The 15,825-nt window shown below is 41.6% G+C and overlaps 1 protein-coding gene across 7 annotated transcripts in view; it reads left to right on the top strand.

Annotated features, from left to right (window-relative positions):
* Window positions 1–2,792: 2,792 nt before the first annotated feature.
* The window catches only part of SSBP2 (single stranded DNA binding protein 2), a 115,064-nt gene continuing 102,031 nt past the window's right edge, over window positions 2,793–15,825 (top strand). For 2 of the 7 annotated variants that reach the window (XM_033164696.1, XM_033164699.1), the window contains exon 1: window positions 2,802–2,987. In XM_033164696.1, the coding sequence (XP_033020587.1) occupies window positions 2,929–2,987 (59 nt within the window). In that variant the 5' untranslated portion in view covers window positions 2,802–2,928. Of the gene's footprint in view, window positions 2,988–15,825 lie in introns of all 7 variants that reach the window. The other 5 variants (XM_033164700.1, XM_033164704.1, XM_033164697.1 and 2 more) reach the window with 5 other exon arrangements.

The following is a 15,825-nucleotide window of genomic DNA, read 5'->3' as shown; positions in this document are numbered from 1 at the left end:
TGCTCTTCTGTTGCCTGTAAAACCCAAACTGAACAGATCCTTTGGAGCTCTTCATAGTCTGTTCTGGATTTAATCATCCTGAATAATTTGGTCTTGTCTGCAAACATATCTACTTCACTGTTTACCCCTGCCTAAAAATCATTTAGGAATGCAAAACAGCACCAGTCTCAACACATGACTTTAGGGATCCCACTGCTTACTTCCTTCCATTGTAAAAACTTCCCATTTGTTCCTTCCCCACATTACCTTGTTTTTAAAACCTGTTACATATCCGGCCATAAGAGGAACATTCTCTTACTTCACCACTGCTAAGTTTTCATAGAAGCCTTCTGTGAAGGAAGTACTTTGTCAAAAACCTTTTGAAAATCCAAATATATTATGTCTGTCAGTTCACTTCTATCTAGTTGTCTGTTGACATTCTCAGATAATTCTAAACGATTCAAAATTCAAAAGCCCCAGACCCCTTTGAAGGCATTCTATGGGTTCTAACTCAGAAAGGCAGCATCATGGTTGCTTGTTTGCTGCTTTGTTTGTTTTTAACCGTTATAGCCTTTTCTCCTATTTTATCTGAGGCAGAACTTAGGCTGACAGGACTATAATTTCCTGTCCTCTATTCTTCTTTATGTATAGACTCCTAATCCTAATTCCTTCTTTGTAATTTGTGGAAATTATGGTTCTGCACACACACACACACACACAAAACCTGCTAATGAATTTTAATGACTTTTATATTTTTTTGACATTGTAAATTCACTATATCCCCATATCACACATCCATACTGGCTATGTTGTAAAATATATCACAGTGATGATCAAACTCAGAAACATAGCACAGACTTCCCTATCCTTTTCCTAACTTGATTTCCTAACCCCACATAGGAGCAAGCTGATTTTAGTCTTGTGTGGCCTACTCTTTTTGATGGAATCCCTATGGCCCACTGCTGCATTTTAAATTTACAAAGCAAGAGTGCAAAGCCAGAATCTCTTAACAGTTAAAGCATAACTAATCTGTGGTATGCAATCCTTTTGTATGAACTCTTACCTAAGAACACAGGAGCCACCTTGTAGAATACGACCCAGATTCCTCTGTTCCAGCATACTTTGCCAGAATCTCAGCTACCAGGAATTTTTAGGAAGTCTATTAGAGAAACTGACCTGAAACTGGACAGAATGGTCTACCCTTCTTCCCACCCCTGCTTAAAACACACATGAACCACTTTCTTTACATTGTAAAAGTTGTGATATGGATCCAGAAAATGCTGTGCCTTGAATGTTGGTTCTGTGATGACTTGGAAACACCCTTGATTTTTGCTGTTGGCAGCAGGGACAGTTATGAGGTGTGTTTGTATAATGAACTTCAAAAGTCTGCATGCAATTACTATTAGAATCTGTGTACTGGATTTGGGATTTTACAGCAACATGTCACTAGGGAATGTTGTGGATCCTGGAGATGCACCCAGCAGTGGATATGGAATGCACGGAGCTCTCATATTAACACAACGTGGGTTTAGGAGGATCTGTAACCCCATACCAGAGCTCCTTTGGATCCATAATTTGTATGATGCAATACTACTCCTGAATGTATTAGATGGAGACTGGCTTTGTGTCATTTGATTATTATTATTTGTCAATTCCATGGGGGATGTAACACTTGGAATTATTGTGGTGGTAGTATTCAAGGTCAGGGCATTTTGCTGCCTGAGGTGAGGGACAAGTTGTACAGGGAATTGCAGGCGGGGTGGGTGCAAAAGCCAACCAGACCACCAGTTGATTTTTCAACATTGGTTAAGGGTTAGCACCCTCCAACACACCTGAGGTCAGCAGGCCAGCTTAGGGGGGTGACTTTGTGATACACACACCTCTGACCTTCAACACTTCACTTCTGCTCCCCTCCCCCGCTATATCTGCTGCCTGAGGTAGGCACCGCACTTTGCCTAAGGGCAGGACCGACCCTGGATATTTGTTTTTGTTTGTGAGAGAGAGACAGACACAGAGACAGACCATTCCAACCAACCAAAAGAGTTTCTTTATTAACCAAAGGCCGTAACAATGAGAGACCATTCACCTATTGACTTGACTATTGTGGCAACACGATTATGTTTGCAAGCTGTCGGTTGTGTTCAAGTTGGTTTTGCAGGTACTCTCGTGACTGGCTGGGCTGGGGGGGAGCGGGCAACCTGAGGCAAGCTGTAACTGCATACGAGGGCTGGGTGTTTGTACTGCTGGGTTTGGCGGGCGGGGACCCGAGGGGGCCCTGCGTGCCTCTGGCTCTGGCTGAGGAAGTGGTGGCGGCGACGGGTCCTCCTCGTTGCCACACGTGGGCTGTTGACATGCAGAGAGGTTGAGACTAGTGGAGCAGCTGCGAGAGGCGGGTAACGTTTCTGCTCTGAGCAAAACAGCAAGGGGTGCAGGGGGGGCGGGTTGCGATGCCGTCGAAGCGAATACCCCGCTAGTTCAGCGGGTTGCAGGATGGACGGAGAAGGGGGCAAAGCCGGCCGCGCGGCGTGTGCTGAAGAAAGCCTGAGCCTCCCTCTGCATTGTGCCGGCTGCTGAGTCCAGTCCACAGTTTCCGTCTCTCCTCAGCAGTCTCCGTCTCTGGCAGCGGCGGAGGGCGGCGAGGCAAGCGCACGGAACAGCCAGTTGTTTAAAATCCTTCTAGAACCGTTTCTAATTCCCCCTTGCGCCGGGGAAGGGAGAGCGGGAGGGGGAGGAGGAGCCGGAGGCTGGTGGGGGGAGGGAGCCAGCGGAGAGGGAGGAGAGAGCAGCCTGTCCTGGTCTCCGCCTGTCAATCACGGCGCGGGAGGTGTGTCCGAGCTCGCGGCGGGCCAATGGCGTGTGTGTGTGGCGGCGTCTCCATGGTGACTGGGCTGTTCCTGGGGAGGCTGTGATGGGTTGACAGGTGCGTGACAGTCGGAGCTCTCTGCAGGCATGTACGGCAAAGGCAAGAGCAACAGCAGCGTCCCGTCCGACAGCCAGGCCAGGGAGAAGTGAGTACAGCCCGCCGGACCGCACAGCCCGACTGGGCGGGGGAGGTGGGCGCGCGGAAGCCCCGCGCAAAGTAACTTTCCCGCTTGTGGCAGAGATGGGGGGCCTCGCAGGAGCTCGCGGGGGAGCAGAACCCCGGCGCGGGGGGGAAAAACAGGAGGCGGGAGGGTGGGGGGGTGTGATGCCACAAGTAGGGGTGTAGGCAGGAGGGTGAGTGTGCGTTTGTGTGTGTGTGCGGCGGATGCGCGCGCGCGCGGCCGCGTGTGTGGTAAAAAAGTGAAGTGCGCGAGACCCTCCCGGTTCAGGCAGCGGCAGGGGGTAGCGGAGCCTCTTGCGAGGGGTGGGGGGTGGGGCCTGGGCGCGGGGCGCTTTGCCTCCGCTCGGGCCGCGGGGGAGCGGGCGGGACGAGGCGGGACGTGCCCAAGCCCCTCGCACGCCCCGGACGGGAGGACGGGCGGGCGGGCGGCGGAAGGTTGTAGCTCTCGGGGTGTGCGAGGGGAGAAAGTGGCTCAAGTCGGCGGTGTAGTGCCTCAAGCCTCGGGAGGCTTAGGGTAGGGATTAGTATTTAGGCTCGGGAGCGTTTTCCCGTGTTTGTGTTTTTCTTTTCTCTCGCCCTGCCCGGGTCGGGCTGTCGGCTCGGCTGCTGGGGGGGGGGGGATGGGGACGAAGATGGTGTTGGAGTAACTTTGGTAACAAAAGAGTCTGGGGTTGTGTGCTGGTGTAAAGCTTCCGCTGGGGAGGCAGAAACAGAAGCCTCGTTGCGTTGCCTGCTAACTCCGCAACACTCAACGCTCTCCCCGCTCTTTATTATTATTATTATTATTATTATTATTATTATTATTATTATTATCGAGACCTAGTATCTTTCTCTCCCCCCCTTCCCCTCATTATTTCATACAGACAGGAACTGTTTCAGTTGGTGCATTCTGGCCTAGGTTTGGGGGTAAAAGGGTACATATGCGTTTAAATGAGAAAATGACTGCAATAGTTTGCAGGGGTTTTTTTGTTTTTTGTTTAAATGTGTGTAGAAAGGGCTGGGGTAGGAAGTGTTCTGAGGCTGAAAGGTGAATTCCGGTTGTTTGTCAGTAAAGCTGAACATTCTGTAATGAGGAGAAGAAAAACTTGGACCTGAGTTTCCAGAAGAATTGGGACATAGTCCTTGTTGGGGAGTGGTGTTGAGGGTAATAATAAATGGGTGTTGCTGTGTTTTAAGTCTGTTACAGTGTTAATGAAGGAAAGACCCCCACCCCACCCCCTTACAGGAGAGTTATTACTTCCATTGCAGTACCTTGAGTCACCTGTTATAAAGACACCAAAACTTAAAAAAGTACACAAAGTCTTGTTGTAAACAGTGGTTACCTGATCTGCAAAATTGTAAACAATGCTACACACATTTTTGTGTTCTCTTGTAATAAGACATCTCATTCTCTTCAACTTGTTGTGTGATTATTTTTACCAAAAAATTGGTCAAAGAGAGTACATTGAAAAGTAGTCTTAACAAATTCAAAGTAAACCAAAATTTATAGGGGTTATTTCAGTTTGTTTGTGATTTAAAGTTTTCATTTTCCTCATTGGAAGTAGTAGAACACAGAGGGGAGCTGGTCATGAAGCTCGGTCCTGTTGCAGATAGGAAAATATAGTACATAATAAATAGTATCATTCTCAGGAGTACTCCTCCTGTACAGAGGCTTGGTCATTGCACTTGTCACCTTCACAGGCTTAGGGTGAGGTTTCTGAGATCAGGGACCCCCAGCCAGAAAAGGTTTTGGTATACGTTGTCTTTAAAAAAATGTCATTGTACATAACTTTTAAGCTTTACTTAGGATGAGAATTAATGTGCTAAACATGATTGGGAAGTTTCCCTCAAGGCAGTTTGTGCTGAACCTTCACCTAGAGGTTTTCCTTGCTGCAACCTTTTGAAGAAGAGAGTTACTTCCTGATTCCAGAGACAAAGAAGCAGGCCACAGAGACTTAAATCATTTGTCAGATATTTGATTTTTGCATGTCTAAGTCTATGTGGAGAAAGAGACACAAAAACTAATAGTGTGACTAAAATGTTAAAACAAATGGGTGAGTTACATAAACTTAAACCAGAGAACCAGTTAAAACAAAGCTTTTAGAAACTCTTTCACCCTTTTATGTACATAATACAACATTACATTTCTTGGCCAAAGTTATGTACAGTAGCTGGATTTTTTAGTTGTGATTATTGTATTGCTTCAAGTTTGTAAACTTATCTTGCTGAGTAGGTTGTGTGGGAACAAATGTAAAATAGGGCCTTGGTGTAGACCTTAGCTGTGTTGATGTTTCTTGGAAAGTTTGTATGCATCTGAGATGTTTGGTTCTTTTTTCTACTCTTAACAAAGGCATGCTCTAAGATAGGACACTACGTGAATAACTGTTTAGTTATAGAAGGCAAACTAGCTACACTCAACTGCCACCAAATAATAAGTACCTTCTGAAGTGAAGTTTAGGGAACTGCTAGATGGTGCTATTTGATCTAAATACATTTGTCGCTCCATTCATTACAGCTTGCAGCAAAGGATCTGTATTCCTCTTGTACAGTTTGCCTGGTCCTATGCAATATTTTAAACTAATAAATCTGAAAATACTTGAGTGCTATGTCCTCTTTGTTGGGTAAGGACCATAGTCTAGAATTTGGGGGATCATTAGATGCTTGATTCTTTTGGATATTGCTATATATGCAATTATATGTACTATTTTTTCATTGATAAATCTATAAAGCAATGTTGCTTTTTATTAGAGTATTTTTCCACCACTGTACAATTTTAACCCTAGGGATATGGTTCTATTGAGAGCAGTTGTCGTGATATCAAAATAGAGGTGGGAGGGAAGAGAGAAACATCTTTCTGAGCTTTTTATACACTAATAATGTTCTGAACCACAAGTATGATTGGAGGTTAAAAAATTGACCTGAAACATTTTGTTTAGAAACAATTTCTTTTAAATAGTTCTATGATTTGCTGGAAGAATTTGATGTGGCTATATACTTTGAATGCATTTATCTTTCTGTATGAGTATTTGCAGGCTGTATGTAAACATTACACATGGCTTCAATCCAGGTTCCAATTTTGCATGTTTAATGTCAGTTGACCTAAATGGAATATATATGCTTAAATGGATCCAGGATTACAGAAGGTGAAAGTCAAATTCTATTCATGTTGACTCAGAAATTTTGTTTAATGGGGCTTACGCCCAAGAAGCTGTGTTTAGGTTTGTAGTTTGAAGATTTGGGTGCTGGAAATCATGTTTCAAGATACTTGTAAACTGCAATTTATTTACTTCATCAGTTCAGGAAGAAAATGTATCGAAAACCTCTCTTAAATAGTATTCAGAGCATTTATATTACAGTGCTGTTAATATACAATGTAAGTATACAAGCGAAGTTCTACAGCAGGAGTGGGCAGTCTGTGATCTTTCAGATGTTGCTGGACTACAGTTGCTGTCATCCCTCATGACAGATCATACTGGCTGGAGTTTCTGGGAGTTGGAGACCAATAATGTCTGGAGGGCCACACACAGGTTTTCCATGCCTGTTTTATAGTGTGAGCCTGTGGCACTATAAACCTGCTGAAAGTGAAGGTTTATATGCCTGTCGACAAGACTGCGTATGTTTTGGTAGTCTTTAGATTGGAAACAATGGATTTGGCTTTCTGTCCAGTAATTCATTTTGGGAAATATTTGTTTTTCCTATGCTGACTTTGTTTCAGGAAGTAAGTGTATTGAAGACATCAGATGGTGAATTTCTATGTTGGAAAATACTATAGGTATATTTATCAGCTTTTACAAGTTTTTCTTGTGGTAGAAAACTTTTTATTCTTTCTGGCTCTAGAGAAAAGTGATTGCAAAGGTGCCATATGAATGTTCTGATTTGTTTTAAAGAGTCACATATGAAAAAGAAAGTATATAGCTATGCTGAAGGAGAAAATATTCACTTTGATCACTAAAGCTACTATTGTAATAATGGCTGTGGACATTTTTCTAAATTTAGTATTTCTCTTTCAACTGCTTTGATAGTAATTTGTAATGGGTGTGTCCCAAAAGATGGGTTAATTTTAATGAGGTGGTAGAACCTGCAAGACATTGCTGAAATAAAATAAAATAATATCTTCCATTTCTTCTAAAGTAATTTCAGAGGAGTGTGTCAGCAATTGCAAGCTGCCATAGACCTTGCCGACAAAGGTCCGTATAGTTAAAGCTATGGTTTTCCCAGTAGTGATGTATGGAAGTGAGAGCAGGACCATAAAGAAGGCTGATCGCCAAAGAATTGATGCTTTTGAATTATGGTGTTGGAGGAGACTCTTGAGAGTCCCATGGACTGCAAGAAAATCAAACCTATCCATTCTTAAGGAAATCAGGCCTGAGTGCTCACTGGAAGGACAGATCCTGAAGCTGAGGCTCCAATACTTTGGCCACCTCATGAGAAGAGAAGACTCCCTGGAAAAGACCCTGATGTTGGGAAAGATTGAGGGCACAAGGAGAAGGGGACGACAGAGGATGAGATGGTTGGACAGTTTTCTCGAAGCTACCAACATGAGTCTGACCAAACTCTGGGAGGCAGTGGAAGACAGGAGTGCCTGGCGTGCTCTGGTCCATGGGGTCACGAAGAGTTGGACATGACTAAATGACTAAACAACAACAACAACAACAAGGAGTAGGTTATATGACTGCTAGTCAAATGAATACCACTCTTGTCAAGGAGAACACAAAGGCCAGCTTTGTATGTATATATCTCATCTTAATAATCTAAGATATGGGCAAGCTTTGTGCCTGCCGTCCCTTTTCTCCTTCCTTTTTGGTGTGCTGTGATTAGCCCAGGAAATCCTAGTTAGCCATCATTTCCCATATGGATTCAATTGGGAATTATTGTTCTCAGGATTTGAATAAATCAGGATCATAAACTGTGGTTTAAATTTGATTTAAGATCCTGTCTTGTTTTGATCCTGGTAAACATAGTTTCCCAGTTTAGATGCTGTAGGAAACTATAGTTAATGAAAGATACTTGAGTCAATTGCAGCATGCTCAGGAGGAGAAGGGGTCGTGTGAGGATGGGATGGTCAGACAGAAGGCTCATTCATATCAAGACTTAATTAGCTGAAATATGTGTGTTTGAACCAGGTTTAATCCTCTGAAAACTGAATTCTCTAAAACTCTGATGTGCTGACTTGGTTGTAATTTTGGTTTTAATGAAAATTTTATTAATGTTTTTTATGTAAACCATATTGGGCTTTGACAATGGCACTATAAAGCTGAAATAAAGAATAAACGGAGAGTCTAGCAACCTCTTCCCCCTGAACATCGTGGTGACTTTGTATTGTTTGTGACAAAATGAAGTTGGATCATATAATGAGAGACTTAGTACTCGCTTTGATAAAGGACCATCCTGGCATGCAAGTATGATGTCTGGAATTTGACCTGTTTTGGAGATGCCTGTTCTGCTGCCATGAAAGAAAATGCTTTTCTACTTCTTAAGATATAGAAAAGGCTTGTCAGGAAAATGGTGGGGGGGGGAATGACTTTAATATATTTCCTGTTTCTGTTGCTCAACAGTTACAGGTATTTGGCTGGGGCACAGTACAGAACACATCATGATGTAGTCCCTTCCCAGAGAACTTAAAATTTGCACTGTTGCTGTGAGTTAGGGCTTATTATTTCTACATAGTTTTGAGTTCCTGCTTCTTTTAGAATGATTGTGGATTTAAAGAGATTGTGTGTAGTTTGGCTCTGAATGTTTTCTTCAGAGAATACAGTGAAGCTTAAAGTTTGTGTGTGAGAGAATACCAGCAGCTAGTGGTTTCAGAACTCGTGTCATACAGTCTGTTTCTAGTTAGCAGCCAAAGAGGCTGTCTTCTGAATTAACTTAAATTTGGGGAACTCATATATGTGTATAACATGGGTTGATTTCTGTAGCATCCATATGTGCTAGGCTCTAGTATATAGATGTATTAGCTCTGACTGTATTGTAGCAGACAGTTTATCTTAGCCTTCTTATAGCCACTTGTAAATAGTGTTCAAAGTATGAAACATGCCTCTGAGCAGCCTTACAACATAGCTAGCAGAATGTGGAGTATATTGCATTGGTTAGTTCATAGAGCACAACCCAAAGATGGAGGGCTTTTCTCCAGAAGCTTTCAGAAGCCAGAGTACACAGGTGTTTATACCTATGACCAGCACAACAGATTCCTTTTCAGTGCAGTTCAATTTCTGCTGTTTAATCATAAATAGTTACTACTCTTGTTATAACAATAGTACTGGCTACTTGACCAAACTCTGGGGACAACCTGCTTCACTGTTGTTGATATTTTTTAATGACTGCAAGCCCTTTAACTTGTTATTAGCCTTCTTTGTAATCAAACCTATATTTTAGTGTATGGAGTCCCAAAGTGTCTTACAAAGCCAAAATTATGGTAAATAAATTTAAAATACGTAATATGCTATAATACTTTTGCCTATTTTCGCTTGATACTAGCCATGTAAGATAATAAAACAGTAGGTTAGAGCATTATTTATGAGCATGAATAAGTTGCCAAATTACCTACACAACCCTCTGTGTGCAGGCTCTTTTGAGTTGGTAAATGTTCTTCTTCATAAGCAGGGCCCTGTATATGGGGGACTCAATGGTGTGCACCAGGAATGCTGGCTTATAACTTTTAAACTATTTCTTGCCACCATACCTGAAGCTGTAAACTAAAAGCATGGTTTTGAATTGGAATATTCCCAGTCAAGGTAGCCAAGATCAGGGATACCTTTCTTTGGAAATGACTGTGATGCTAATAAGTAAACCGTTTGCATACTTCAGGGTAAGCCTTGTTGCAATACAGGTAAACAAGATTAGAATTTTCTTGTAAAAGTGCAGTACTTAGATAGAATGTATCGTATCCATGGTCATGTACTGTACCTCCATTGAGTCAGCACATCTTGCTGTTAACTAGAAAGTGGTGGTTCAAGCCCACCCAGGGACTGTTGAGAGCAGTATTCCTCCATTGCTGGGGGTTGGACTAGATGACCTTTGGAGTCCCCTCCAACTCTAAAATTCTATGATTCTATGATTAAATAATAGGGATCAGTGAATGAAGAATGGAAGCAGCAAAGTACTGGAAAAGTAAGCTTATATAAAATTAAAAAGTACTTCAAAACAAGTAACGACATTAAAGTAACTTATATGACACATTGTGAGTCTGTGTCCTAAGGTTAATATGTCAAGCTTACCATTTTCCTATCTGCTAAAATTCTAGGGAATATTTTAAGTGTCTCTGCAACTCGTGTCTAAATATGTGTTTCCATTTCCTATGTTGGTATTTCACCTGTAAAGCAATGTTAGAAATTAGCCAGGCACTAGGCGTGTTTTGCAATTGGTGCAGGTCCACTGCAACCACGTGGAGAGCTTTGGATGCCAGGTTGGCAACTGGGGAAAACAAAATGTCACATAGAGAAAGATCTGAAATATTTTCCTTGAAGCTTGGATTTGTTTTATTCTGTTTTATTTGATGTTTAATGTGTTGTATACTGCTTTGAAATTTGTTATTTGAAATACAAAGCGGTATTGAAATAAATAACAGCAGCAGCAGCAGCGACTCTATTGCAAAAAAAGTGGCACCTAGACATTCCATTGTGGTAACTGTAACCTAGGTTTAAGGTGCCATTTGGTGATTAGATTATGTATCTGAATTTCTAATACTGCTGTAAAGTCTATGCTGGCTGGAATGTACATTCAATTTAAATTTTGCTGTACCCAAAGTCTCCCACATTTACATTGTGGCCATGAGAAGCTCAATGCTACTCTTCAGTATTGTGTGCAAATATTGTCTCGCTGACTGTACAAAAAAGCAGTTCTCCTATACTGTGATAACAGAATGAAAAGTTGAAATTTAAAATTACTTGTCTAAATTCCTCTGCTGCAAAAGATTGTGGTAATACACAAAAATTCCCGAATCTAGTCTGTAAAGAAGCTAAAAAAATTACTAGCTGTTCCTGGGGTTGATGATGGGGAAAATATGGAAGTATTCCTGTTCTAAAATATCTCTTACTACAGTAGTCATGTCTTAATGCAAGCAGGTTTATTTGCTTAAAATGGCAACAATACCTCTCTTCTATGTAACTGTGAAAGAAAAAACATTCTCCCCTATTTTGCAATGGCCCTTAGAAGCACCCCTCCCCATTTTCACAGCTGCTTTACCCATAAAACCAACTCTGCATAAAAAACCCTTAAACGGTGAATTGGCTCACTATAATAAAATGAGCGTGTCTTGCAGCATGAACCACAGGTTGTAGATTTGTTCCTGCTAGCATGCTTGTTCCTCAGATTTGAGCTGTGATCCATGAGTAAAACCAGTTTATGTGCAAACGCCTTAAGTTGTTTGCTCTTTCGTCTCCATTCTTCCCTTCATAACGTTTCTATTTTCCATGCTAGTGGGAAAGAGCACCCTTATGCTATTCAAACCTCACTACTTCAACATTGTTTCTTTCTGTATTGGTGTTTTTGATACTTTTCCAGTTTAGTTCTAATTTAAGTTGTTCCAGTTTTGGTTCAGGACAATACAGTTTAGTTACAAGTTTGCTATATTTCAACCAGCTCAGTTTTTAGTTCCCATTGGGAAATGTGGACATTATTGACAATACACTGATTTGTACATACATTAAGGTCAGTTGATGTCATCATGCATAATGTTATTTAGTCTTGATACTCAGGGTTAAACATACTATGCAGCGAAGCCTCAGTCAAGACAGAAAAAAAAATCCATTCTTACAGGATTTTGGAACTGGGGAAATGGAGATAGGAAAGGAACAATTTGAGATGATGGGGGAGTTGTTCCCAAGTTAAACTTCCATTATCATGCACGCTACCCACCCACATGTTGTAACCCCCCTTCGCTTTTTCTATTCCTTATAGCTACCTGTCTCAGAGCGTGAACAGAGCGGTGTCTGGGTTGTGTAAGACCCTCCAGGCTTAAAGAAGCAGCTTCTAAGGGATTTTGCTTCTTAATAAGCTTCTGTGTATAGTGATCCTTGGTTCAAAGGTTAGAAAGGAAGGCTTTAAGCAACCATCTGCAGAGACTGACCAAGTACTGCCCCATGGGGAAGAAGCTCAGCATTGTGACAAATGCAGAACACGTTCTCTTCTAGCCTGTTGAATTGACCTTCAATTTATTACAGTGAATTCATACTTAAAGCAGCATGCTGCTGTCCTGCATGCTGTTTCCCAAACATAAAGATCATCCTTGTTGTATCAGTCTAAAGCTCTGCCTAGTCTACCACCTTTCTTCCCTCAGTGGCCAACCAGAAGCTCAGATGTGGGACATGAAAGCAGTAATCATTTGCTCTTGCCCCCCAATGACTGGTATTCAGTGGCAAACACCCTCTGAACCTGCAGAGTCCATATAGTCATAATTAATAACACTTGGTAGACCTATACTGTACTACTTGAATTTATCCATCTTTTTAAAACCATCTAAGCCAGTGTCAATCCACACAATACAGTATGTGGCACTGGTTTCTTTAAATAACATGCTGTGTGAGGAAGTACTTCTGCATCTGCTGTCAATCTATCATTGGGCAGCCCTGAGTTCCAGTAGAATTACACCACACAACATTTTATAAACCTCTATCATATTCCATCCCTTTTTTATATTATTCATACAACATATGATTTTGGCATCGGAGTGCTAGATAGAGGATGAAGGCATAGCTGTCAACTTTTCCCTTTTCTTGTGAGGAATCCTATTCGGAATAAGGGAATTTCTCTTAAAGGGAAAAGTTGACAGCTATGGACGAAGGTGTGAAACTGTAAGACTAAAGAGGAGAATATTGTAGTAGTATAGTTGAGTGGCGGCCAAGACATAAACCAGGTATTTTGCTGAAGGGAGAGAGCAAGGGCTGTATTTTTGCAGTGCTGCAAGGGGAGAAGTGACATACCGGTACCTTGGATCCAGACTGAATTTGGGGAAACAAAGGTGAGAGAGCAGTCAAAGAACTACAAGCCTGTTCAAATGGACAGGCAGCAACATTGTTGGTGTATAAGAAAAATGTACAGAAGAGATGGGGAACCTGTGGCCCTCCAGATGTTATTCAACTCCAGCTCCCATAAATGATTGACCATTGGCCATGCTGTCTGGGGCTTGTGGGATTCTAATGACTAGAGGGCCACAGGTTCCCCTGCCCTGATGTTCAGTAAACGGAGAGTGCTTTTCCTTAATAAAAAGCCTTTGTTTAATAGCTTTGCTTCACAGGTAAGGTGCTCCATTCCCATTTATACATCCTTTTTTGTTGAGCTCTACAATATGCGTCTTGAAAGTAATTGACTAGAACTGTACACAGGGTCCCAAATGTGCCCAAAGCATCGGTTAATTCTTGAAAATAACAGCATGGACAAACTTAACTGTATAAAAATCTTCCCAGAGATTTGTCATCTTTTATACTTTTGTGTGCCAGTGAGAGTGCCTCTATACCATTTTTAAAGGCAGAAACTCAATTGTAAGTAAGTTTACTTGAATGTCTTTTTTTTTTTGTAAGCTCAGGTTTAAGACAACTGGATAGATTTGTAATTCTATGTGTTGGCTCTGTCCAAGTTCCTCTTTGTGATTTTTTTATATGGAGAATTTATGTAATTTGATTTAGGAAACAGTGCATGCATCATTTGCTTTTGCTGCAGCATTCTTTTAGTTCACCATGAATTGTTTTTCCATTTAGATTGGACATGCTCATGAATGGTTCTGCGTGTTAACACAGTGGGAAATTTGTACACACCACTTCATTCTGGGAAAAGTAATGCTAGTGTCCCTATTATTAAATGGGAATGTTACTGCTTCTTGTTCTGCACGCTGTGTAGATCCTAATGGTTGTTGTAAGGATGGAGACCCTCACATTAGGAATGCAGGATGCTGGGAGGAGAGACTTATCCTTTCTCTCGCTAGCCATGTTCCTGAAGAAAATTTTCCCCTGAGCTCCGCAATTAGGAATAGGAAAAAGCTCCCTTTGGTGCTAATGGGAACTTTATTCCTATCCCTAATTCCAGTGTATGAGAATTGCGAGGGTATTCATGGGGATCATGGCTGCTGGGGAGAAAAAGGTTATATCTGTCCTCCCTATATGCCTCCTGAGGGCCTCTCACTCTTCCTCTTAAAACAAAGCTGATGTGATTGCCAGTGATGCATTTAGCGTCACATGTAAGTTGGCCCTCATTTCCACATTGAAACAACAACGACAAAAAGAATTTGGGAAACATTTGTAATAAATTGGATATCCATTTTATAATTGTGTTAGCTTTCCCCCCCTCTTCTGTCATTTCCTATATTTGTCTAATGCAAATATAGTAGTAATTCCTATGGTTAGTTTGTAGTAATTCCTATGGCTAGTTTCCCAAAAGCTGCTTCAGAATCTTTAAAAAGAAACAGAATCATGGGATGATATTGCAATCGTCTTGGAAGCAGTTCCCTTGGATTTCCTATAATGGTCAGTGTGTAGGGAATCCCAAATTCACTCTTGAGGTTTATTGGCAGAATTAAAAAGGGATTGATGTTTGTAGCACCTCTTTGTTGGTTAGTCCCTGTTTGAATTTGCTATCTCACACAGTTAACTCTTGCCAAAGACTTGCTTTGGGAATTAGGAATGTATTCACTTCGCCACAGGCAACAGTGGAGTCCTGTCCAATCTAATGGATTGAAGCAAGTGTGATCAGAATTGGGTTTTTTGGAGATCAGACAGTTTGAAATGTAATGTTAAGTGCACATCAAAGGAAAAACATGACTTTAGGGCACCTGTGGTGTGTTTTAATGGCAGGTGGAAGGCACAGGAGAACCATAAGAAATTCTTGTGGGAAACAGCATTGTATTGGTTTGCATGTAGATTGTGGGGAGCACATAGTCCTCTTGTATTACACTAATTGGAGGAGTTACAATGCCATTTTGACCCAGTTAAGATGCAAGGAGGTAAGGGTCAAGAATGAACTTGTCTCCCCTTGCTAATTGTGTCTCAGTAGGGGATTTTGTCTCATGGCTGAAAACCATTGCTCTTGATATATCTAGTTTAAAGTGTATATTATACTAACTAGGTTTTCAGTGGCTTCAGAATATTAAATATAAATGCACCTAATATGGAAGATTCAGAAGTCATGTCTTCAGTCACTTATCCAGGCAGAATGTGTTCAGAAACATTAGTTTTGGCCTTCTGATGGGATGTGCACTCTGTTAGGCACCCCTAGAGGATTGTGTGTTGAAGCTTGAGCTTCCAGTAAATGCTCCCCCTTGCCACTCTGACCCTGGCTCTTCCACAAAGCTTTCCCCCCATTTCCCAACCCTGAAGAACTGATTTAAATGAGGAATTAATTTCAGTGAAGTAGAATAAATTAATTGGAATAGGAAAAGAGTTCTGACTATATAATACTCTAGGGTTTATATTCACTTTTAATGTGTTCACTATCCCTGTCCCTTTGGGGGAGAATCGCTGCCGCTTACTAAAGTCCCCATTAATTTTCTAGCAAGGAGTCAATGTTTTAAACCACAGTGTCTACCATATTACCAGGAACTTATATATAAATCCTGTGTTTGACCTTCTGAATTCCCATTTTTCATGTTGATAGCTGCAAGTAGGCCTACTTAAAGTTAAAAAGTGTAACATAGTTTTGGTAGAATAATGACCGGATAACAATTTGCACATACAGTTAACATGGCATCCTCAGTTTGGTGGAAGCTTTCCACCAAAAGCTCGTATCCTATTTCCACAAATGCCCAGCCATTCTAATTTAAAGAGAGCCATTACTCTGCATGGCATCTCACAGAGCACAAGAGGACAGGTCCCTGCCCAGAGAGGTTAGAATCAGTGGGG

Source organism: Lacerta agilis, chromosome 11, assembly GCF_009819535.1.
Source record: "Lacerta agilis isolate rLacAgi1 chromosome 11, rLacAgi1.pri, whole genome shotgun sequence".
NCBI lineage: Eukaryota > Metazoa > Chordata > Lepidosauria > Squamata > Lacertidae > Lacerta > Lacerta agilis.
The sequence above is the reverse complement of the archived record's forward strand: the minus strand, read 5'-3'. Positions and strand labels throughout refer to the sequence as shown.